Consider the following 23,382-nt stretch of genomic DNA (forward strand, 5'->3'; position numbering starts at 1 on the left):
CGGGCTCCGCGACCGGCCGTAATGATGCTAAAAGCCGGGCTACACGTCAAACACCAGCGTTTACTGAAATTGTTAGAGAAGCTTTAACTTCCTCAGACAAGTTATTTCATTTGCACAGATTCGGGGGTAGATGATTGTTTTCCGCATTGGGAAGGACTGGTGGTCACAGCAAACACACGAGTTTCTCTTTAAGAGTAGCTACAAGAATCTGCAGATGGTGGAATCGAAAAACAAATGGAGAAATGCATCGGGTCGAACAGCATCCAGAGCGACTTTTTTTTTGCTTCATATATAGATGCTCCCTATAAGGTTCCTTATAAGGAACCCGTTAAGGTTCCTCTAGCGGTATGTTTGGGCCTTGACCCGAAACGTCGACTGTCCATTTCCTTCTACAGATGCTGACTGAGCCGTTGTCTTTCAGTTAGTCCTGACGAAGGATCTCAACCCAAAACGTCGACTGTACCTCTTCCTCGAGATGCTGCCTGGCCTGCTGCGTTCACCAGCAACTTTGATGTATGTTGCTTGAATTTCCAGCATCTGCAGAATTCCTCGTGTTTGCGAATTCCTCTAGTAGTTTGTCTCTCCTCAACAAAGAGCCTCACAGATAAAAGTTTCCATCTACATCAACCTGCTATTATATAATTGGAGAAAACACCACAAATACTAGAAATTCGAGACAAAAATAGACTCAGAAGTCAAACATACCGTATCACATGGTTGCATGGTTTCCAACTCAACAATTTAGCCTTCTGATGAGATGTTGAATATTTACTCTTTGCCATAGATGTTGCCTGGCCTGCTGAGTTCAGGCCTCGACCCTTCAGATGGGCTGCCTTTAACCTTCTCCAGTTTACCCAATGGCATTTGGCACGCAATATGCCCTCCTTTACACAAGGAAAACTAAATGCTGATCTATTGACCACTTCACAGAATCATTGCATCCTATCCATGAGGATAACCCTGAATTGCAGTCAATGGAATCTGTGTCCCACTATTAACTCATTTGGAGTTTCTACCCAAAGCACAAAGACTTTAAACTCGGCAGCAAATCACTGCAAAGCTCCTCAGCTGCAAATCATTCCTGGCAAAGGCCACAAGTTAAAACTGACATTAGCTTCAGGTACAGAATCTTATCTGCTGACCATGTGCACTGTTGCCTTCTGGATATATTTAGATTATGCCACTTCTGTGTTTTAGGTACTGAATCCTTGCACTTTGCACTAACATTTTATTAAAAAGACAAAAAAATGCAAGAAATTCTCATTCTGCATATGTAAACTTTATTTGAAATCATATAATGCGAATGTTAGTGGTAAATACACAAGTATTTCAGGAGAATATGTAAATAAATGATAATAATTAGATTATCGACAGATAAAGTATATAAACTAATGTTAGGATAAAATGGAATTATAGCCAAGCAAACAAAATCATAATGGAATGAGAGGCAGCCTTTAAAGTGCAAAGTTTAAGTGACAGTCTAGTGAAATTCCCACAAAGGAGCAGAATATGGAAACTGAGTCATTTTTCAAAGCTCAAAAACCCATGGATGAAGCTCCTTTAGCTTACACTTCCGGCATCTATAATTATCAAAGGCACAGAAAACATCCAGGAGATCCCATATTGCACAGGACTTATATTCCACAAGTCTGAGGAGCTCTTGCATGCCTCTTTCTGCTTAAAATAGCCATGAAGCAATCAAAATAATTTAATTCTTTAAATATAAAGCTTCAAGTTTATTCTTGCCTTATCAAAGGCTGTTCACCCCAAGAATTCAAACTGTATGGCTGCCGGACTTTATAGCTAAAGAAAAAAAATCATACCACATCTTGGCCTTGGAGTACAAGAAAAAAAGTAGCCATGATGGACAATTACAGAACCCTGTGGCTGTAATTTACATTTCTGGGAAATATACTTCAAGGATGCAAAGGCATTAGAGTGTGTGTAGAAGAGGATTACTGAAATGATTTTAAGGAAGAAAGAGTGTATTTTGTAGGCAGATTGGGGAACGCGCAGTTATTCCTCTGAAATAGGATAGATTGTGAGATCTTTCAAAGGTACCAAGTTGAGTTGGGCAGTTGAAGCATAGGGATCAAAAACATGGACAAAGAATGAAAATACTTAGCACAAAAGTGGCATGGGAAGACTGATGATGAGAGGCAAAAGTTTAAAAAAAAAACAAGCGCTGAGAAGTTGGGATCTGGAATGTACTTCTCTGGGTAGAATTGGAGGCTGTGTCTATGGTAGCAATCAAATGGTAGTTTGATAAAGGGTTTTAAATGTAAGAAAATGCAGGTCTCTGGGGAGGGTGGAGTAGGATCAAGTTAGATTAATTTTACATGGAACCAAAGGGCCACTCTCCATGCTATAATCATTATGCCAATGAATCATTTAGAGCCCGGCTGTGAGGAGATTTCTTTTTATAGATAAAGACATAACTAAAATACATAATATGAATCCATATTCATGAATCATTCCCTATACTCGAGAAGTCAAATGCAAGTGACAGTGTTGCACAACAGCTAATCCACAAGGGTGTCTCGCAGCTTCCACATTTATGTCACTTAAAATGTACATCCCACTCGACTTTGAACTCTTATCTTTGGCTCCTTCACAATCTTAATATCCAAAGCAAGCTCAAGGAACAGCAGCCCATCCTTTGCCTCAGCATACCTAGACACTCAATTTTGAATTTAATAATTTCAGATAACATTTCCTGCTTGTATCAAAACTAGCCAGTTCTGATGCAAGGTTATCCATTTGTAACTTTAACTCACTTTTTTTCTCTCCACAGACGCTGTGTGATTTACTGAATATTTCCAGCAGCTGTCGTGTTCTGCATCTGAGTTTTTCAATATTTTTGTTTCCTCTCAATCTTGTTCTCTCACTTTTTAATTTCTGTAAAAGGAAGATCACTCTCAATCGTTAATTCTGGGTCTCATTCCCGAACAGCATTTTCTATTTTTAATTTAAATTTCTACCATTTGTGTTTTTTTTCTGCTTTTTAAATGTCAATTAGCTGTAAAATTTCATTTTTGACAGCTTGTGACATAAATAAAATCTTTACATTTAAACATTTCAATCTGTGTTTTAGAAACCAGTTTCAATGGAGGCTTACAAGAAATATAGAAAAAAAAACTTGAGAACAATTTGGTTCATCAAAAAAAAAATGCAACATCCTTTCATTTATTATTTAAGCAAACATAGAGAAACAAGTTCATGTAAGGACACCATCCAGCTATAACTAAAACAATTATACATCACAGATTACAGATGTCTTCACGAATTGAACATTAATAAGTTGATGTTATTACGGTCAGTTTATCCATAATCGACTATTGACCAATTTTGCCAGACAAAAATTACCCAAGAATTCAATGCCATACATATTTTTATTCCAATGAGATTATTACATGTCTACCTTTAACATGTTTTAGCAGTTGTTTTACATTTTTAATTGATAACCAGGTTCTAATATCTCAATTGGTAACCAAGATTCAACTTTCTTGTTATTCTGCATTAGTCAAATATATGCATTGATAAAAGCACACATCAAACTGAACAATTACACAGTTAATCACTTGGATAAATTATTTATGATAGATACCTAGTCAAATACAATAGTTTATTTTATTCACAAACAATATTCATTCACATAACAGTTCATTTGTACACATTCAAATTATTTTTCTGCATTAATTTTATTCACTAATGGTAGTCTTTGTACTGAAAGCTTTCCTCCCTAAATCTTACTATTTCTTTCATACAATTATTTTCTTCAGAAATGGTATATAAATTTTGCTTATTTTGTTTGTTTTCTTTTTCCTGTTTAAATATGCAAAAAACTACAATTACCCACATCTTTTCTCAATGTAAAATGTTAGGAGATTTAGACAAGTTGTCAGAAGGAAAGCACGAATTTAACAAGTGACATATTTTATGGATTTTGTTCAAATGTAAAAATACATTTGTAATACTGAATCCTTCACCCACTGCTGAAGATCTGAAATCAGGGTTTAAAGAGCAAGCTAAGGAAGACTGTACAACTTGTAAAAGCAGTATTTTTCACAGAAATACATTAAACAAGAACATATTACAATATCAGCACCCAAGGAACCCCCCTTTTTGTTGCCAGACCAAACTATTAATAATACTGTTAAAGGGTTTCATCTTTTGATGGAAATTAAATATATTTATAACAATTCTAAATAGTTTTATTTTTCTAGAGAAGCAAACTAAATGAGTTACCAATATAAAGTAATTTCTATTTACGTTACAACTATAGTCCATCATGGTAGTTATAAGGTCAGAAATAAAATACAAAGTTTATATTTGTTACTGGCAAAACCAGTGAAGAAAATCTTCCAAAAGTCTACATACAAAGCAAAACTTCCAATTCCTCATTTTAAAAGTAAACACAAAACCTTACATATTTTGGTCATCCAAAATATTACTTTGGCAAATTACAATTTACTGCACTTTAGAAAATTTAAATTTCATTTCATTGTAATTTTAAAAAATGCCATCATAAGTATAAACTTGTTGATGATCTATGTGGGTGTCATATGCAAAGCTATTAAAGAAAACTTCAAACCAGCTAATCAAGTAATTTCATAAGCAAATCTGTATTACATTAATCTAGAAATTGGATAACATTCTGAATATTTAGAAATCAATATATGAACCTCTCAGCTGCTTCAATATTTTATTCCTTCACCTCCTCTGGCAGAGAAAATCAGAATTGCTACTAGAACTTTCACTTAGCCAGAGCTGCCCAAGTAGAGAAATTGTTGTGCTTCAGCAAGATTAGAAACTAATGCAAATATAATTGTTACTGTGTTTCAACATCAAAGTATATTGCAACACAACATGTCAGCAGGGAAACTGACAAAGGCATTCATCAAGGTTTAAGTTTCTGCTTCCCTTCCTGAATATTCTGCATAAAATAGTTCTCTAAGGAGGAATCATTATCTTTTACATCCTGTAAACTTATTTCAAAACTTCTGCAAGCCACTGCTAAATAACTGGCAATTAAAAACAAAGATTGTAATTTTCTAAAAAGAAAACTGCTAGATAATGTACAAATTTAATAATTGACTTAAGAATATTTACAGCATTACTTTCTTTTTAATTCAGGTGTGTTACAAATAGCAAAATCCATGCATTCTTTAAATTCCTCGTATGTTTTTGACATTGGTAGTTTCAAACAATTGACTGATGTTTGTCCTGTTGGAAATCTGTACTGTACTATTCCATCACTATGCAAGAATTTAAGTGAAGGGCGAGGAACATAACTGATGGGTGGAATATTACTTGTGCCAGTTGCAAAACTCAAGATTCCTTCAAAAGAAGCTTTAGTTTTTCCACCTGAAAAGAAAAACACTGTTAATTCACAAAAATGGTGTGCATTTGAATGTGGTTCTACTTAACTATTTGGCTAACAGTCCAAATATTCAAAACCAGATCCTTGCTGTTGGTGTTGTTGGAGTGAACACCACAGCTACTTTGCCTGAAACAAAGGGCTCAGGGTTGAGTGCAATAAGTGCAAGCTGCTGCCGGGAATGGGCAACAGTTCTCCATCACCTTGATTCTTCGGTCTCTCTCATTATCTACTGTTACATGTGATGAAAGCTGCTGTCTCCCCCTCTTCAGCCCTCACCAGCCTATAATAAGAAGCCCAGCTATGGCTGCAGCACCACCTGCCAGTCTACCGAAATCAAACATGTGGATGAATCATTGCTGTGGAAGTACAGACAGTGGTCAGAGATTTCCAGCTAGATACCCAGCACAGCACTGCTTTAATACTTCTTTGTATAATGTTATAATGATCACTATTAGTGCCAGCTTCATGAGCACTAATTCAGGGGAAGGCATTCTGAAGCTACCTTCTCACTTGGGTTTGCCCTCAAGATGAAGAAGGCAGCACTTTACGGCAGTGATTGGACTGCGACCAGTCACCGAGTAGGGTTCATGAGAAAGGAGCGGCCACTGGTGTGAGTGAGCCAGTGTTGGAGTGACTTTGGCTCATCAGGCTTCGGCGAGATCAGGCCTGGGCAAGGTAAACAAGCATCTGGTAGGTTTCTCTTTTTCTTTTTGATTCTTTTTCCTGGTCGGTTAGCCCAAAGTTAGTGCAGTGAGAATGGCTTCCAGGCCAGTGTTTTGTTCTCTGTGTGAGGTGTGGGAATTCTGGGAGACCTCCAGCCTTCCAGATAACCACAACTGCACCAGGTGCACCAAGCTTCATCCCAGAGAAAACTATTAAGGAACTGGAGCTGCAGCTCGATGTCCTTCAGTTCTTATGGGAGAATGAGGAGCTACAGGGAGATAGTCACCCTGGATTGCAGGTGGCAGGTAACTGGGTGACTGCCAGGAGAAGGAAGGGAAATGGGCAGGCAGTGCGGAGTACCCCTGTGGCTGTTCCCCTCAATAATAAGTATACCACTTTGGATACTATTGAGGGGGATGGCGCAGTGACTGGGTCTCTGGCACTGAGTTTGGTGCTGTGGCTCAGAAGAGAAGAGAGGTAAAGAGGACTGCAGTGATAATAGGAGATTCAGAGGAATAGAGACAAGATTCTGTGGGCACAATAGACACACCTGAATAGCATGTTCCCTCCCAGATACCAGGGTCAGAGTAAGCAGCCAGAAGTCTTGGTACACATTGGCACCAATGACGTAGGTAGGATTTATGAAGCTAGGTAGAAAGCTGAAAAACAGGATCTCCAGAGATAGGATTTTTGGCAGATGAACGTAGGGCTGAAGAACTGGTGCAGGGGGCACGAGTTCATTGAGATCACTTCTGGATTGCTGGACCGCTGGAAAATGATGCTGGAGAGGTAGTAATGGGGGACAAGGAAATGACGGAGGAAATGAATAAGTATTTTGCATCAGTCTTCACTGTGGAAGACACTAGCAGCATGCCAGAAGTTCAGGAAGGTTCTTGGGAAACTGAAAAGCCTGAAGGTAGATAAGTCACCTGGAACAGATGGCAGACACTCCAGGGTACTGAAAGAGATTGTGGGTGTATTAGTAATGACCTTTCAAGAATCAATTAACCCAGCATGGTTCTGGAGGTCTGGAAAATTGCAAATGTCACTCCACTCTTCAAGAAGGGAGAGAGGCAGAAGAAAGGAAATTATAGGTCAGTGGTTGAGAAGATGTTGGAGTTGATTGTTAAGAATGTGGTTTTGGGTTACTTGGAGGCACATGATAAAATAGGCTAGAGTCAGCAAGGTTTCTTCGAGGGAAAATGTAGCCTGACAAATCTGTTGGAATTCTTTGAGAAATAACAAACAGGATAAACAAAGGAGAATTGGCAGATGTTGTGCATTTGGATTTTCAGAAGGTCTTTGACAAGGGGCCACATATGAGCTACTTAACAAGTTAAAAGCCCACAGTATTAATAGAAGATACTAGCATAGATAGAACAATGGCTGATTGGCAGGAGACAAAGTAGGAATAAAGGGAGTTTTTCTGGTTGGCTGCCGGTAACTAGCGTTCCACGAGCGTTGGGACAGTTCCTTATTATGTTATATGTCAATGATTTGGATGATGGAATTGATAGCTTTGTTGCAAAGTTTGCAGACAATGTGAGGATAAGTGGAGGGGCATGTAGTTTTGAGGAAGTTGAGAGGCTACAGAAGGACTTAGATTAGGAGAATGGGCAAAGAAATGGCGGGTGGAATACAGTGTCATGCACTTTGGTAGAAGAAATTAAAGGTTGACTATTTTCTAAATGGAGAAAAAATACAAAAAACTGAGGTGCAAAGGGACTTAGGAGTACTTGTGCAGGAATCCCTAAAGGTTAATTTGCAGGTTGAGTCTGTGATGAGGAAGGCAAATGCAATGTTTGTATTCATTTCAAGAAGGCTAGAATGTAAAAGCAAGGATGTAACGTTGAAACTTTATAAAGCACTGGTGAGGCCTCACCAGTATTTTAAGCAGTTTTGAGCCCCCTTATTTTAGAAAGGATGTGCTGAAACTGTTGAGGGTTCAAAGGAGGTTTATGAAAATGATGCCAGGATCAAATTGCTTGTCATATGAAGAGTATTTGATGGTCCTGGGCTTTAATTCACTGGAATTCAGAAGAATGAGGGATGACCTCATTGAAACCTGTCGAATGCTGTAAGGTCTCTATTATAGAGTGGTTGTCGAGAAGATGTTTCTTATGGTGGAGGAGTCTAAGACTACCCTCAGAATAGAGGGGGCATCCTTCTAGAACAGATGAAGGGGTATTTCTTTAGCCAGAAAATGGTGAATCTGTGGAATTCACTGCCACAGGTGGCTGTGGAGGTCAAGTCATTGGATATATTTAAGGCGGATATTGATTAGTCAGGACATGAAGGGAGAAGTCAAAAGGTTGGGGCTGAAGGGAAAATGAGAGGAACAAACTCAATGGGCCAAATGGCCCAAGTCTGCTCCTATATCTTATGGTCTTATGAATGCCAAAGTATCACCTACTATACTACATTTTGTTTGCAAGGTGTGTTCATTACTGGTCATTCCGCCATTTATTGTTCACATGCAATTTAGATTTATCCACATTAGTGGCTTTGGAGTCATATAGACAATAGCATGTAAAGTCTTAGGCACATATATACAGTTAGGGTGCCTAAGACTTATGCACATTACTGTATTTGTTAATATGGAGCGGAGAGCAAGTTTGTAATTCTGGCGGGAGAAAATAATGTTGGGAATGGCGAAGGCTGAGTGCCGCTGGAGGTTGTATGGGACATGTGGCAGAGAAGGAGTGCCGGGGTGGGGAGGGTGTAGCATAGGTGCTGACACACCCAGCCCTGAGACACCAGGCGAGGTCATTTGATTCCAAACAGCTGGTTTATTGATCATAACAAAATGTCTCTGTGGTACTTCTTGCTCCCTCCCTTCTGCTATTCCCAGATATGATTCCACTCTCCCTGCCCCCTTCCCACTTTCAGTCCACAACAGAAACCCACATCAGAATCCGGTTTACCACATTTGTCCTGAAAATGTTTTTTCTTTGCAGCAACAGTACAGTGCAATACATAAAATTACTATGTGGCATGCAAAAGTTGTAAGTGTGTGTGTGCGTGTGTGTGTATTCAAGACTTTTGTATAGAACTAGATCAGGCTGTGGTAAATAGGAATTTAATGAATCAAGGGAGTTTACAGTACAGCAACCATCTTTTGGTTTCATGCTAATATTTACTATAGTATTTTTCCCCCCAAATGTCAGTTTTATTTAAGTAAAGCTCCAATGATCCAGGGCCCTTTGCATTTTGGTGATGCTGGATTGGCAGACATTTGAAACTACTGGATACTCCTATCAGCTCATCGACATGCTTGAATTCACTTTTTAAGTAAGCTGTATATGATAGTATGAACTTATCTGTGGACTAGTGTGTTAAAGAGAGAATGAGGAAAAACCAGGTGAGTGTAAAGGGAGTGCTGAAGTGCATGAAACCCAGTTCGTTTAAAGGGCAGGTGAACATGACTCCGATAAATCTATACAGAGTATGGGAATGGAACTCTGGTGAGTTAAGAGGAGTAAAGAAATACCGCCTAGGTGAGCCAGATGCAGAGCAATGGGATAGTGGACTATTAGTTTTACTGTACTTGAATTTAAAATTTTCCAGCTCAGATTTTGAATTCATGTCTTGGCATCTTGATCCAGAAACTGAGTGTTGTTCCAATAACATAACTAAATAAATCTCATGAATAAGGATTCCTTTCTCCCATAAACAATGTAGTTTGGCGGAAGAATTTTTCAAATGGTTAAAACTATTTTTTCAAAGATGGAAAAGAATAAACAATAACGAATAATCAGACAACTAATTTATCTAATGTGTAATTCCTTTTGGTGATAAGTGGATTCTCTTCAGAATTTCTTTGTTGTGTTATAAATTGCAATTACTGTTTTCAACCAATACAGATAATCACCTTGTTTGATACCAACATCATTGCTATTTCAGTTCCCTTTATCAAGAAGATAGTACATAAGTTTGGCTGCACAAATTTTGCTGATAATTGGGTAGTGTGGCAAAAAGTGTAAAATTTTCATACCTTCTACATCTGTCAAATAATCTCTCCAGAAGCTGATGGCTTTAGATTCTGCAACTATTCTGTTACTTCCATTCGGTGAAAAGTTGATGGAGAAAAGGTTTCCAATTATTTCAGCAGATAATTTCTGTGGTTTGTAACACAAAAGTTCAGAGAATTTTTCTGGATAGGTCTGAATACTTTCCAACACACCAAGAACTTTCAATCCTTCACGAAACCTGGAAAGGACCAAATTAAAGATCAAAGTCAAATCGGTTTTGAGGGACAACACGACCTGGACAAAGAAGAACAGAAATAAGTTAGATGAACAGCATAGCAGAAATAGCTCAACATAATGATGCACATAATAAACGGCCAAGTTGTTAACAATGAGGATAAATGAGGCACTGGTGAATGATTTCTGTAGAATCTAACGTTTCACGCGGAATGCATATCATTTAACCCAGCATTAAAATAAATGCATTTACACACTCTTTAAAATAATGCACAGTTTATTAATTTCATACACTGTAATTTAAGATCTTTTATATAACACACTAAAGTCAATAAAAGGATATAGGCCTGTAAAAATATCTTGTTTTATATGAAAAATATTTCACTGGCCTGGTAAACTAATTCTTAAACCCAAAATAAAGACCACATATTTTATAAGATCTGAAGTGCATAGCTTCATACACTGTACACTATTTTAAACATCTGACAACAGGTAGAAGTTGGAACTGATTCCAAATAAAATCAAATTGCAGCACAAGGTTTCATTCACCAATCCAAACTCCTATCAGTCCAGAATCCCATTGCCTTTGCTGACCACTGTTGAATATTATGCCATTTAATATAGTTTTTAACTAAACGCCAATTTTCTTCAACTCATTTTTTGTTTGTAAAACTTCTACAACTTCTACTGGGTTTGTGCATTTACAACATGCGATACTAATCTGGAGGATGGAAGAGGAGAAGATGGCGGTGCGCGTGGCCACTTCGGTGGTGATGTCTGTTATTTGTCAAGTAGGGGACCGTGTACAATTCTGATTTGATGGAGACAGACGTGAGAGTACGGAGGAACATCCAGAGAAACTTCTGAAATGCCCGCTTCGCTGCCACTGTTACTGTGTAGTCCGGAATCTCCGGAGAAGGCCCCGAGTCCTCGGCTTTGCTTGTTTCGGCGGCCGGGACGAGGTTGAAGGCACTCAGCAGAGGATGGCGCTCGGGAGGCTGTACCGGAGGGGCTGGTCGGGGGCTCAAAGTTTTCGGACGGACGGATTCAGTGTTGGCTGTTGTCGGGTGCTTCCAATGCATCGGCAGTTGTCAGTGCCTGGAGGTTTATGGCAGGGAGTTTCTCCCTTTGCCACCTGCTATCAGGGACTCGGGACTTTAAGACTTTTTTTTACCATGCCCATGGTCTGTTCTTTATCAAATTATGGTATTGCTTTGCACTGCTGTAACTACATGTTATAATTATGTGGTTCTGTCAGTGTTAGTCTTTGGTTTGTCCTGTTTCTTCTGTGATATCACTCTGGAGGAACATTGTATCATTTCTTAATGCATGCATGCATTTCTGAATGACAATAAACGAGGACTGAGTGTTCTCATAATCTAATCCAACTAAATCTGATTAGATGGGTTCCCTACGAATTACCATTATCAATCTTGCCTCTCAATGTCACAGAAATCTTTATTCCTCATCCCTATCATCATGCTATTTATACACATCAAAAACTTGGCCTCACAAAACATTCGCTATGTTAATCCCATAAGCCCTTTTTCTCCATTCCCCCCACCCAACCATGCTGAGACAAGAAGTCCTAAATAGTGGAAATCAAAACTTTTACGGATCATAGAGTTCAACTGGAATTTTATATGTAAAGAATTGTTTCAAAACAAATTCTCTTAAACTAAATTATACAAATAGTCACAACAGTTCTTTCATGAAACCATTTAATTTTTTTTTGTGTAGAAGACCATAAAATATAGGAATAGAATTAGGCCATTCAGCACACCAAGTCTGTTCCGCGGTTCAATCATGAATATTTTTTTTAAATCCCAATTTCTCTCCTTCTCCTGGTAATCCTTAATCCCCATCACCAATGAAGAATCTATTAATCCCTGCCTTACACCCAATGACTTGGCCTCCACAGCCCTTTGTGGCAATGAATTCCACAGACTCACCATCCTTTGGCTGAAGAAATTTTAGCTTACCTCAGTTTTAAAGAGTATCCCTTTGTTGAGGCTGTGCCCTCAGACCCTAGACCCACCTACTCATGGAAATACCCTTTATATCCAGGCTTTCCAGTATCTACTCTGTTTCAGTGAGATGCCCCCGCCCCTTTGCACTCCATTGAATATATATCCAGAAATATCAAATGCTTCTCCTATGTTAAGCTTTTCATTCTTAGGATCATTATTGTGAACCTCATCTGGACTTTCCCCAGGCCTAGTACATCCTTCCTTTAATACCAGGCTTAAAATTGCTCATAATATTCCAAATGTTGCTTGACCAAAGCATTACAAAACATCAGCTGTAATCATTGCTTTACATTCTAGTCTTCTCAAAATGAATGTTAACACTGTATTTTGTTACAGAATTCCAACAAAAGACTGGAATAGTCCCCACCATAATTATGTGTAATTCTAAAATATTATTAAGGAAACATATGCCAAGCAGACCCACAGCTGATACCATGGAGACTGACAACAAACTATCAAGAACAAATTAAGTATCTATTTGACATTGAGGGAAATTGATGAAAGGATACACATGAAAGACACACATACAATGAAATTTAAAACATATACTTACACCTTACAAATTATGAAACTAATCTGGGATTCAATGATTATTTTATATATAAAATACTAAGTAGATTTAAATTCTGGAGGTTTGAAGCAGTGTACAAAACTTACTTTTTCAAAAAAAAATGTCTGAAGTGCAACTGACGTAAGTATTGATGTCATTTCCCTATGACTAAGGCAATTTAATTTATAAGCTTCTTCGTAATTGCTTTGATCAGAAGCACTGTGCAAAGATTGGCTTCCACTTCGGCATAAGTGATACATCTGCATAAAGTTGCTGAACAATAAACTGGAGAGACTAGATTTTATTCTAGTCTTTAAAGATTTAAGAACTAACAAAAAAGGTAGGCCTAGAGGATACAACAGGTTTCAGATTCAACACTGAACTTTCTCTAAATCACCTGGAACTCTGAAAAACTGGGTTATTACCACCTTATCAGGCCTTCTGTCAAATGCAATCTGCTCCACGCCCTGGTGCGAATTGAAAATTGTTGGAGCTTGCAATCAAATACAACTTCTCGCTAAACTCTCATTGAAAATTGCCCAATTCACATTCACAAAACTGCCTAGGCCTCCAATTTTTAGGATATTTTGAATGCTCATTTATACAACTGATAGAAGTACAGAACAAACTGCAAACCTTTCTAAGGGTGAGTGAACTCGATTGATTACGTGAAAGATCAGCACATCTTTCAACAGCAGCTCCTTATCGTCCAGTGACCATACCGGTCTTAAGCATCCAGCTATTGAAAGGTAATCAGCGTTTTCATTGATAAATAGTTTCAACTCTTCCAAGGTTGATGATTCTTTTATCTGAATGTTCAAACATAATAAAGAAATACGTCAAGCATTTAAGCATCAGTTTTTAACCACTGCTTCCTCACCCATAATCATGAATTTTATAAACGTCGAACAGCAGCTTTTAGAAGCAACATGATCTGAAACACTAAGATTGTATTAACTAACTTTATTATACTGCAGTTTTTGGCACTTAGTTTATTTTCCACCTTCCAGTTTTGTTGGTTTATAATTTAAATGAATCAGATGCATGTGTAGCTTCCACATTACATACTTCCTTACCACACAGCATGAACCCATTTGGCCCATCACACCTATGCCAATGGACATGGCAATTCCATTCTCCCACTAATTTTACTCCCACATTCCCATAAACTTCCCACAACCAAACACCGATACACACGAAGGTTAATTTACAGTGCCCAATTAATCTACAACTCAGAGAATCTGTAAACTCCACATCAGAGATCAGGATTGAAACAAGGTCACTGGGGAGCTTATGAGCTGCAGCTCTATAAGATGGATGGTTGTATTGACTTATAATATACAATTTAATAACCAAAATGTGGGGCATTGATTGAATTATGATTCAGGGAAGTCAAGATTCTGAATTTACGAGGGGGAAGAACCTTTCTCACTGAGCCATCTGCACAGAATTGCAATACAAGATCTCCTTGGTATGGACAGAGTGATCTAAACTTGCCCACCTCAAAGGAACTGAGGAGCAGCAGAGCCTCCAACAGAAGGTGCAGCACTGAAAACTTGAGCTTAGACATCTTGCAAAGCCCTGCGTGAAGCTGAGAATGTTTCATGACTTTTTTTAATGTCTTCATCGTTAAGATGAATAAAAAATTTAATTTATTTGAACTATTTTAGAAGGAATAAAGGACTTAAAATTGGAGAGCTCCGAGAGAGGAGGTGGCACACAGGTTCGGGAACGAAGTTTAAAAGGGGAAAGCTTCGCGGGAACTCGACTATAACCAGCGCACCAATCGTGAGCTGGACAGCTGGAAGGTTCAGACATGAAAGGGAGACACTGCCCAGCGGATGGGTCATCAACAGAGTGGTCTGAGGCAGAGTGGGTAGGGCTTTGGCGAGGTTAGTGGGTTAGTGGGTTTCATTTTTTTTTCCCTTGCATTTTTTTTTTTGGAGGAATAGAGGGCATGTCCGTAGGGTTAGTACTTTGCTCTGGGTGTCAGATGTGGGAATCCTGGGAACCTTCCAGACTCTCAGATGGCCAGGTGCACCGAAATGCAGCTTCTGAGAGACCGTGTTAGGGATGTGGAGCTGCGGCTCGATGACCTACAGCTTATTAGGGAAAGTGAGCAGGAGGTAGATAGGAGCTACAGGGAGTTTGTCACCCCAAGGCTGCAAGAGTTAGATGACTGTCAGGGAAGGGAAGGGAAGTGCTCAGATAGTAGTGAGCACCCCTCTGGCCATCCCCCTCAGTAATCGTTATCTTGTTTTGGATGCTGTCGAGGGGGATGACTTGACAGAGGACGACCATGGCGATCGGATCTTAGGCACTGAGCCTGGTTCCGTGGTGCAGAAGAGAGAGAAGAAGATAAGGAATACGGTAGTCGTAGGGGATTCAATAGTGAGAGGAATAGACAGGAGGTTCTGTCAGCCTCATCGAGATACCGGCAAGGTGCGTTGCCCCCCCAGGTGCCAGGGTATGGGATGTCTCAGATCGAGTGCAGAGTATTCTGTAATTTGAAGGGAGAGGGTGACCAGTCAGAAGTCTTGGTACACGTTGGCACCAATGACATAGGTAGAAAAAGGGAGGAGGACCTGAACAGAGAATTCAGGAAGTTAGGTAAGAAGCTGAAAAGCAGGACCTCCAGAGTAGTAATCTCAGGATTGCTGCCTATGCCACGGGCTAATGAGCGCAAGAATAGCATGAGCAGGCATAGTTATGCATGGCTAAGAGACTGGTGCAAGGGGCAGGGCTTCGGGTTCCTGGATCATTGGGGCCTTTTCTGGGGGAGGTACGACCTATACTAAAAGGACAGGTTACACCTGAACCTAAAAGGGTCCAAAATCCCAGCAGGCAGGTTTAATAGAGCTGTTAGCCAGGGTTTAAACTAATTTGGCAGGGTGATGGGAACCGGACTAATAGGGCTAAGGAAGGGGAAAACAGAAGATAGCGTACAACAGAGATGATAGAAAGGGCAGGCAGGAGATGAGGCATAATCACAGCCAGTGGGATAAGTTACAGGGCTACCCAACTCCCTGGATAGAGGCGTGGTGCAGTTAAAACAAAAAGCAACAAATACTGCACTGCAACACACACAAAATGCTGGTGGAACATAGCAGGCCAGGCAGCATCTATAGGAAGAGGTACAGTCGCCGTTCGTCAGGACTAACTGAAAGAAGAGATAGTAAGTAACCTCTTCCTATAGATGCTGCCTGGCCTGCTACATTCCACCAGTATTTTGTGTGTGTTGCTTGAATTTCTAGCATCTGAAGATTTCCTCGTGTTTGCGTTTTTAAATACTGGACTGAAAATGTTATATTTGAATGCACACAGCATAAGAAATAAAATGAACAATAATGAAATTCAGCTACAGATTGGCAAGTATGACGTTGTGGCCATCTCTGAAACTTGGCTAAAGGATGGCTGCCATTGGGAGCTGAATGTCCAAGGATATATGGTGCATCAGAAAGATAGGTTAGTAGACAGAGAGGGTGATGTGGCCTTGTGTACAAGAAATAATATTAAATCATTGGAAAGGGAAGGTGTAGAGTCTCTATAGGCTGAATTAAGAAATGACAAGGGTAGAAGGACCCTAATGGCAGTTGTACACAGGCCTGCAAACCGCAGCCAGGATGTGGATTATAAATTACAGCAGGAGATAGAAAAGGCATGTCAAAAGGGCAAAGTCATGATAATTGTTGGAGATTTTAACATGAAAATGGATTGGGAAAACCAGGCCAAGACTGGACCTCAAGAGGGAGAATTTATAGAATGTCTAAGGGATGGCTTTTTAGAACAGCTTTCTGTTGAACCCACGAGGGGATCGGCTGCACTGGATTGGGTGTTGTGCAATGATCTGGAGGTGATAAGAGAGCTTGAGGTTAAGGAACCCTAAGGGAACAGTGATCACAATGTGATCAAGTTCACTTTGAAATTTGAGGAGAAACTAAATTCCAATGTGTCAGTATTTCAGTGGAATAAAGGAAATTACAATGACATGAGAGGGGAACTGGCCAAGATTGACTGGAAAGCGACACTAGCAGGAAGGACAGCAGAACAGCAATGGCAGAAGTTACTGCGAAAAATGAAGGAAGTGCAAGACAGATATATTCCAAATAAGAAGAAATTTTTGAATGGAAGAAGGACACTACCGTGGCTGACAAGTGAAGTCAGAGCCAAAGTAAAAGCAAAAGAGAGGACATAGAAGGAAGCTAAAGCCAGTGGGAAGATAGAAGATTGGGAAGCTTATAAAAACTTGCAGAAAGAAACTAAGAAGGTCATCAGGAAGGAAAAGATGAATTATCAAAGATACTAAAAGCTTTTTCAAGTATATAAAGGGTAAAAGAGAGTTGAGGGTAGATATAGGACTAATAGAAAATGACACTGAAGATATTGTAATGAGAGACGCAGAGATGGCAGAGGAACTGAATGCGTATTTTGCATCAGTCTTCACAGTGTAAGACATCTATAGTATACCTGACATTCAAGAGTGTCAGGGAAGCAAAGTATGTGCAGTGAAAATTACGACTGAGAAGGTGCTCAGGAAGCTTAATGGTCTGAGGGTGGAGATATCTCCTGCACCTGATGGAATGCACCCTTGGGTTCTAAAGGAAGTAGCTGGAGAGATTGCGGAGGCATTAACAATGATCTTTCAATAATCGATAGATTCTGGCGTACCGGATGACTGGAAAATTGCAAATGTTACCCAGCTATTTAAGAGGGGTGGGAGGCAGCAGAAAAGAAATTATTAACCTGTTAGCTTGACATCAGTGGTTGGGAAGTTGTTGGAATCGATTGTTAGGGATGAGATTACGGAGTACCTGGAGGCACATGACAAGATAGGCCAAAGACAGCATGGTTTCCTGGAAGGAAAATCCTGCCCGACTAACCTACTGCAATTTTTTGAGGAAATTACAAGCAGGGTAGACAAAGGAGATGCAGTAGATGTGGTGTACTTGGATTTTCAGAAGGCCTTTGACAAGGTGCTGCACATGAGGCAGCTTAGCAAGATAAGGGCCTATGGAATTACAGGGAAGTTACTAGCATGGGTGGAGCATTGGCTGATTGGCAAAAAAACAGAGAGTGGGAATAAAGGGATCCTATTCCGGTTGCCTGCCAGTTACTAGTGGAGTTCCACAGGGGTCGGTGTTAGGACTGCCGATTTTTATGATCTATATCAATGATTTGGACTATGGGATTAATGGATTTGTGGCAAAATTTGCCAAGGATACAAATGGGCAAAGAAGTGGCAAATGAAATACAATGCTGGAAAGTATATGGTATATGGTCATGCACTTTGGTGGAAGAAATAAATAAATTTTGATGGGAGAGAATTCAAAATGCAGTGATGCAAATGGATTTGGGAGTCCTTGTGCAGGATACCCTAAAGGTTAACCTCCACATTGAGTCGGTGGTGAAGAAGGCAAATGCAATGTTGGCATTCATTTCTAGAGGTATAGAATAAAAAAAGCAGGAATGTAATGTTGAGGCTCTATAAGGCTCTCTTGAAACCACACTTAGTATCGTGCGCAGTTTTGGGGTCCTTATTTTAGAAAGGATATACTGACACTGGAGAGGGTTCAGACAAGATTCACGAGAATGATTCCAGGAATGAAAGGGTTACCGTATGAGGAACGTCTGGCAGCTCTTGGGCTGTATTCCCTGGAGTTCAGGAGAATGAGGGGGGATCTCATAGAAACATTCCAAATGTTAAAAGACCGGAATAGATTAACTATGGTAGGGGAGTCCAGGACAAGAGGACTTCAGGATTGAAGGACATGCATTCAGAACAGAGATGTGGAGAAATTACTTTAGTCAAAGGGTGGTAAATCCGTGGAATTTGTTGGCATGAGCAGCTGTGGAGGCCAAGTCATTGGGTGCATTTAAGGCAGAGATAGACAGGTTCTTGATTAGCCAGGGCATCAAAAGGTATGGGGAGAAGGCAGGGGAGTGGGAATGACTGGAAGAATTTGATCAGCCCATGATTGAATGGTGGAGCAGATTCGATGGGCCGAATGGCCTACTTCTGCTTCTACATCTTATCGTCTTATGGTTTTAAATAGTCAAAATTAAAAACATGAACTAAAAGCAAGAATGATGAAAAATATAGCACTGTATTCCACAATAAACCACTAGGTTCTCAGGCCCTAAGTCAGGTCTAACCTGAAGCTCCTTTAATTGTCTCTACATGGAGAGGAACAATGGAGCACATTAAGATATTCGGTGGGTTGAGTATTTTTGTTCAGAAAAGCCATCATTTGCCATTAAGATTCAGCCCAATAATTTCTACCCCTCCCACATTCCATACTATATTGAAAATCAAAAGAATGGATAAAAAAGTTACTCTTGGGTTTACATGCACACAGTATTGCTCTTAGACTAGTCAGACGTTTTGCCCTCCCTCTTTGTGGCAAGTACTTATAACTCAGAACTGAACAGCAGCGAGTTGAGGACCTGTTGCTGATATGCATATTTTTCAAGACAGATCCAATTTAGAAATATTTCCAGTTTTAAAACAAATAACATTTGCATCACAACAATAATAATAAACACAAGAGATTCTGCAGATGCTGGAAATCTAGGGCAACACACACAAAATGCTGGAGGAACTTAGCAGGTCAGGCAGCATCTATGGAAATGAATAACAGTTGATGTTTCGGGTCAAGGGGTTTCATCAGGACCGTAACGGAAAAGTGAAGAAGCCAGAATACAAAGGTGGGGGGAGGGGAAGGTCTACAAGCTGGAAGGTGATAGGTGAAGCCAGATGGGTGGGAGAGATTAAGCAAGAAGCTGGGAAGAAAACAGAAAAGGTAAAGGGCTGAAAGGAGAGGAAAGTGGACCACAGGAAAAAGGGAAGGAGGAGGGACACCAGGAGGAGGTGATAGGCAGGTGAGAAGAGAAAGTGTGAGAAGGGCTCCAGCATGGGGGGAATTAGAAAGAGGAAAAGGGAAGGGGGATACTTGAAGTTGGGGAAATCGATGTTCATGCCATCAGGTTGGAGGCTACCCAGATGGAATATGAGGTGTTGCTCCTCCAACCTGAGAGTGGCCTCATTGCAGCAGTAGAGGAGGCCATGCAACGACATGACAGAATGCGAAAAAGGATTGGAATTAAAATGGTTAGGCACCTGGAAATCCGGCTTTTTGAGGATGGAGCAAAGCTGCTCGACAAAACAAATCCCCAATCTATGTCAGGTCTCGCCAATGTAAAGGAGGCCGCATTGGAAGTGCTGGACGTCCCCAACAAATTCACAAGTAATGTGCTGCCTCATCTGGAAGGACTGTTTGGGGCACCGAATGGAGGTGAGGGAAGAGGTGAATGGACAGGTTGCAGGGATAAGTGGCAGGAGAGAGTTAGTGGGGAGGGACAAAAGAATCACAGAGGGAGCAATCCTTGAGGAAAGTAAGGGGGGGGAGAGAATGGAGTAAAGATGTCACTGAAGGCAGAAATTGCAGAGAATGATGGGCTGGGTCTGGAGGCTCACGGGGTGGTCAGTGAGAACAAAAGTAACTCTATCCCTGTTATGATGGTGGGAAAATGGGGGGAGGTCAGATGTTCGGGAAGTGGAGGAAATGCCAGTGAGATCAATATCAATGGAGGAAGAAAGGAAACCCCATTGTTTGAAGGAGGAGGACATTCCTGATGTCCTGAAGTAAAGTCACATCCTAGGACCAGACACAGCAGAGACAAAGGAACTGAGAAAAGGGAAAGGCATTTTTTTTTAAATAACAGGAGACATGGTGGGAAGCATTATAGTCAAGATAGCTGTGGGAGTGGGTAGGTTTATAATATATCCGCAGACATTCTGTCTCCAGTGATTAAGTCAGAGAGATTGATAAAAGGGATAGGTGTCAGAAATGGACCAAGTGAACCAAGAGCAAGTTCGAAGTTGGAGGCAAGTTGGTGAAATTGACAAGCTTAGCATGGGTGCATGAAGGAGCACTAATGAGGTCGTCAATGTAGAGGAGAAAGATTTGGGGAGCATTACCAGGGAAGTCTTGGAACATACACTGTTCCACATAGCCAACAAAAAGGCAGGCATAGCTGGGGTCCATGCACGTACCCATGGCTAGACCTTAGTTTGGAGAAAATGAAAGAAGCTGAAGGAGAAAGTGGGAGGCATTAAAAAAGAAATAGTTGAGTTCGAGGACCAGTTCTGCCAGACTGAGGAGGGTGATGCTGGAGGGAAACTGGTCATGTCTGTTTTCAAGAAAGAAGTGGAGAGCTTTAAGGCCTTCTTGAAGGGGGATAGAAATGTATGCGGTCTAGAGATCCATGGTGAAAATGAGGCAAACAGGGCCAGGGAAATGAAGGTTGTTGAGGAGATTAAGAGCATGTGTAGGTGGGAAGGAACTGAACCAAGAGGGATATAATTGAGTCATGGTTTGCAAACAAGTTCAGTGGAGCAGGAGCAGGTGCAGGTAGAAACAATGAGCCTATTCGCAATGAAGCTCTTTTCCTCAGAACATTGCCTCAATTGCATGATTCCTTTTCTCCACATTTTCTACAAAAAAGTTTTCTTTGGGAAGACCAATCAAATTTTATGAAACAATTTTATTTTATGGGCTTAAGCCCATCAGAAATTTTATTTAACTCATTTCATTTATACATAGTCAATATTTATAATTCAAGATTGATTCACATCTCAAGATTTCCTTTTGGGAAAAAAAACATGTGCTCAGAGACTGCCCTTGACCATAGGGTTTAAAAGTAGTTCATGATTTTACCTTTATGATCTTTTGTGTTATCTCAAATGATGCCACGTCTTCTATACTTGGCTCAGTTATCTCTGGTCCATAGGCCAGACAATTAAATAGTGTTCTGGATAAGAAGTTTGGTGACGGACCACCATGAACTAAGGATAGTGCAATCATTCGTCCAGCCTCATAATACCAGTCCAACCTAAGAGCTACATAAAGAAATGAACATAAATATATAAACTTATATCTTCTAATGCACTCAGATTAGGAGGATAAACAACCAAAAATCCCACTCAATATTTTCCATCACACCAGCTACTACACTTAAAACATCAATACTTGGACATGAAAACTTTGGAACTTCCCAAGGTGGCAATAAATGATGTACAAATACAATATATTTAGTTAAATTGATTCAATTTCCTAATTATCAAGAATTCCAGACATATAGCAGCAACTTGGAAGAATAAGCCTCTTATTTTTAAATTTGAATGATTTGAAATCAAGGAAGCAAGTTACTCTTAAATGAGTATTTATTCTTCTGTGCATTAAAAACAAGACAACTTCTACATCACTGATATGTGTTCCCACGGCAGACAATTTGCTTTACATTGTTTCAAAACAAGCTTTGTTGCTAATTGCCTGCAGTACCAGATGTTGAACTATGTGCTACTGTAATGAAGAAAACAAAGAAATAACACCGTTTGATACAAATCATTTTTCTACTTCAATAGAATAAGATAGCAGGAGGATGGGAGCCAGAACACCACGTCAGAAAGTGGAGGGATGCAGAGGAAGATAGATGAGAGGGCCAGCAAAGAGAGACAGGAGCAAAGTAATGGATTTGATGGGACAAACAGTTTAATACTAGGAAAATATGGCTAAAGGAGCATGGGTCAGTACTGTATATGGAACTATGATGTTGTGGCCATTACAGAGACTTAATTGAGAGAGGAACAGGAATGAACGCTTACTGTACCAGGATGGTAAGTGCTGGTGGGAGGGGGGTAAGAAAAAATAGTCTTACTTCTAATCAGGGACAATATCACAGCTGCATTCAGAGGGAGCATAATGGAAGGCTCGTCCACTGAATCTATATAGGTAGAACTCAAAAATAGGAAGGGTGCAATCACTGATGACATTGTGCTACAGACCCCCACCACACCCCCCAATAGCCACTGGGACATTGAAGAACAGATATGCAGGCATATTAAGGAAAGGTTTAAAAACAATAGGGTTGTTATGGGGGACTTCAACTACCCCAATATAAACTGGGATCTTTTTATGCAAGGAGTTCACATGGGCAGAATTCATTAGTTGCACCCAGGAGGGTTTCTTAAAACAATATGTAGATGTTCCATCAAGAAGAGGGGCTGCACTAGATCTGATATTGGGTAATGAGCCTGGTCAGGTGACCAATCTTTCAATGGGTGAGCAATTAGAGAACAGTGATCACAACTCCTTAAGTTTTAAGATTGCTATAGACATATATAAGTATGGCCCTTGTAGGACAGTATTAAATTAGAACAGGGCAAATTACAAGACATTAGATAGGAACTATGGAGTGTTAATTGGGAACAGCTGTTTTAGTTAAGTCCACATTTAACACATAGAGGGTGTTTAAAGACCAACTGCACAGAGTGCGGGACAGGTACAGTATGTTCCAGTAAGGAGGAAATACAAGGATGGCAAGGTAAGAGAATCTTGGATGTCAAAGGAGGTGATGAATTTAGTCAAGAAATAGGATGTAAGCTCAGGAAGCTAAAATCAAACAGAGTATTAGAGGATTATAAAGAAGACAGAAAAGAACTCAAGAAGGGAATTAGGAAAACCAGGAGGGGTAAAGAAAATTTCTTGGCAA

The 23,382-nt window shown here is 40.0% G+C and overlaps 1 protein-coding gene across 4 annotated transcripts in view; it reads right to left on the bottom strand.

The window, feature by feature from the left end:
- Positions 1 to 3,159: 3,159 nt before the first annotated feature.
- The window catches only part of g2e3 (G2/M-phase specific E3 ubiquitin protein ligase), a 99,572-nt gene continuing 79,349 nt past the window's right edge, over positions 3,160 to 23,382 (bottom strand). For all 4 annotated transcript variants that reach the window (XM_063050505.1, XM_063050496.1, XM_063050514.1 and 1 more), the window contains 4 exons: positions 21,549 to 21,730; positions 13,468 to 13,640; positions 10,041 to 10,255; positions 3,160 to 5,367 (listed from right to left, as the gene is read on the bottom strand). In XM_063050505.1, the coding sequence (XP_062906575.1) occupies positions 5,117 to 5,367; positions 10,041 to 10,255; positions 13,468 to 13,640; positions 21,549 to 21,730 (821 nt within the window). In that variant the 3' untranslated portion in view covers positions 3,160 to 5,116. The remainder of the gene's footprint in view (positions 5,368 to 10,040; positions 10,256 to 13,467; positions 13,641 to 21,548; positions 21,731 to 23,382) is intronic.

Source organism: Mobula hypostoma, chromosome 1 (genome assembly GCF_963921235.1).
Source record: "Mobula hypostoma chromosome 1, sMobHyp1.1, whole genome shotgun sequence".
Taxonomy (NCBI): Eukaryota; Metazoa; Chordata; class Chondrichthyes; order Myliobatiformes; family Myliobatidae; genus Mobula; species Mobula hypostoma.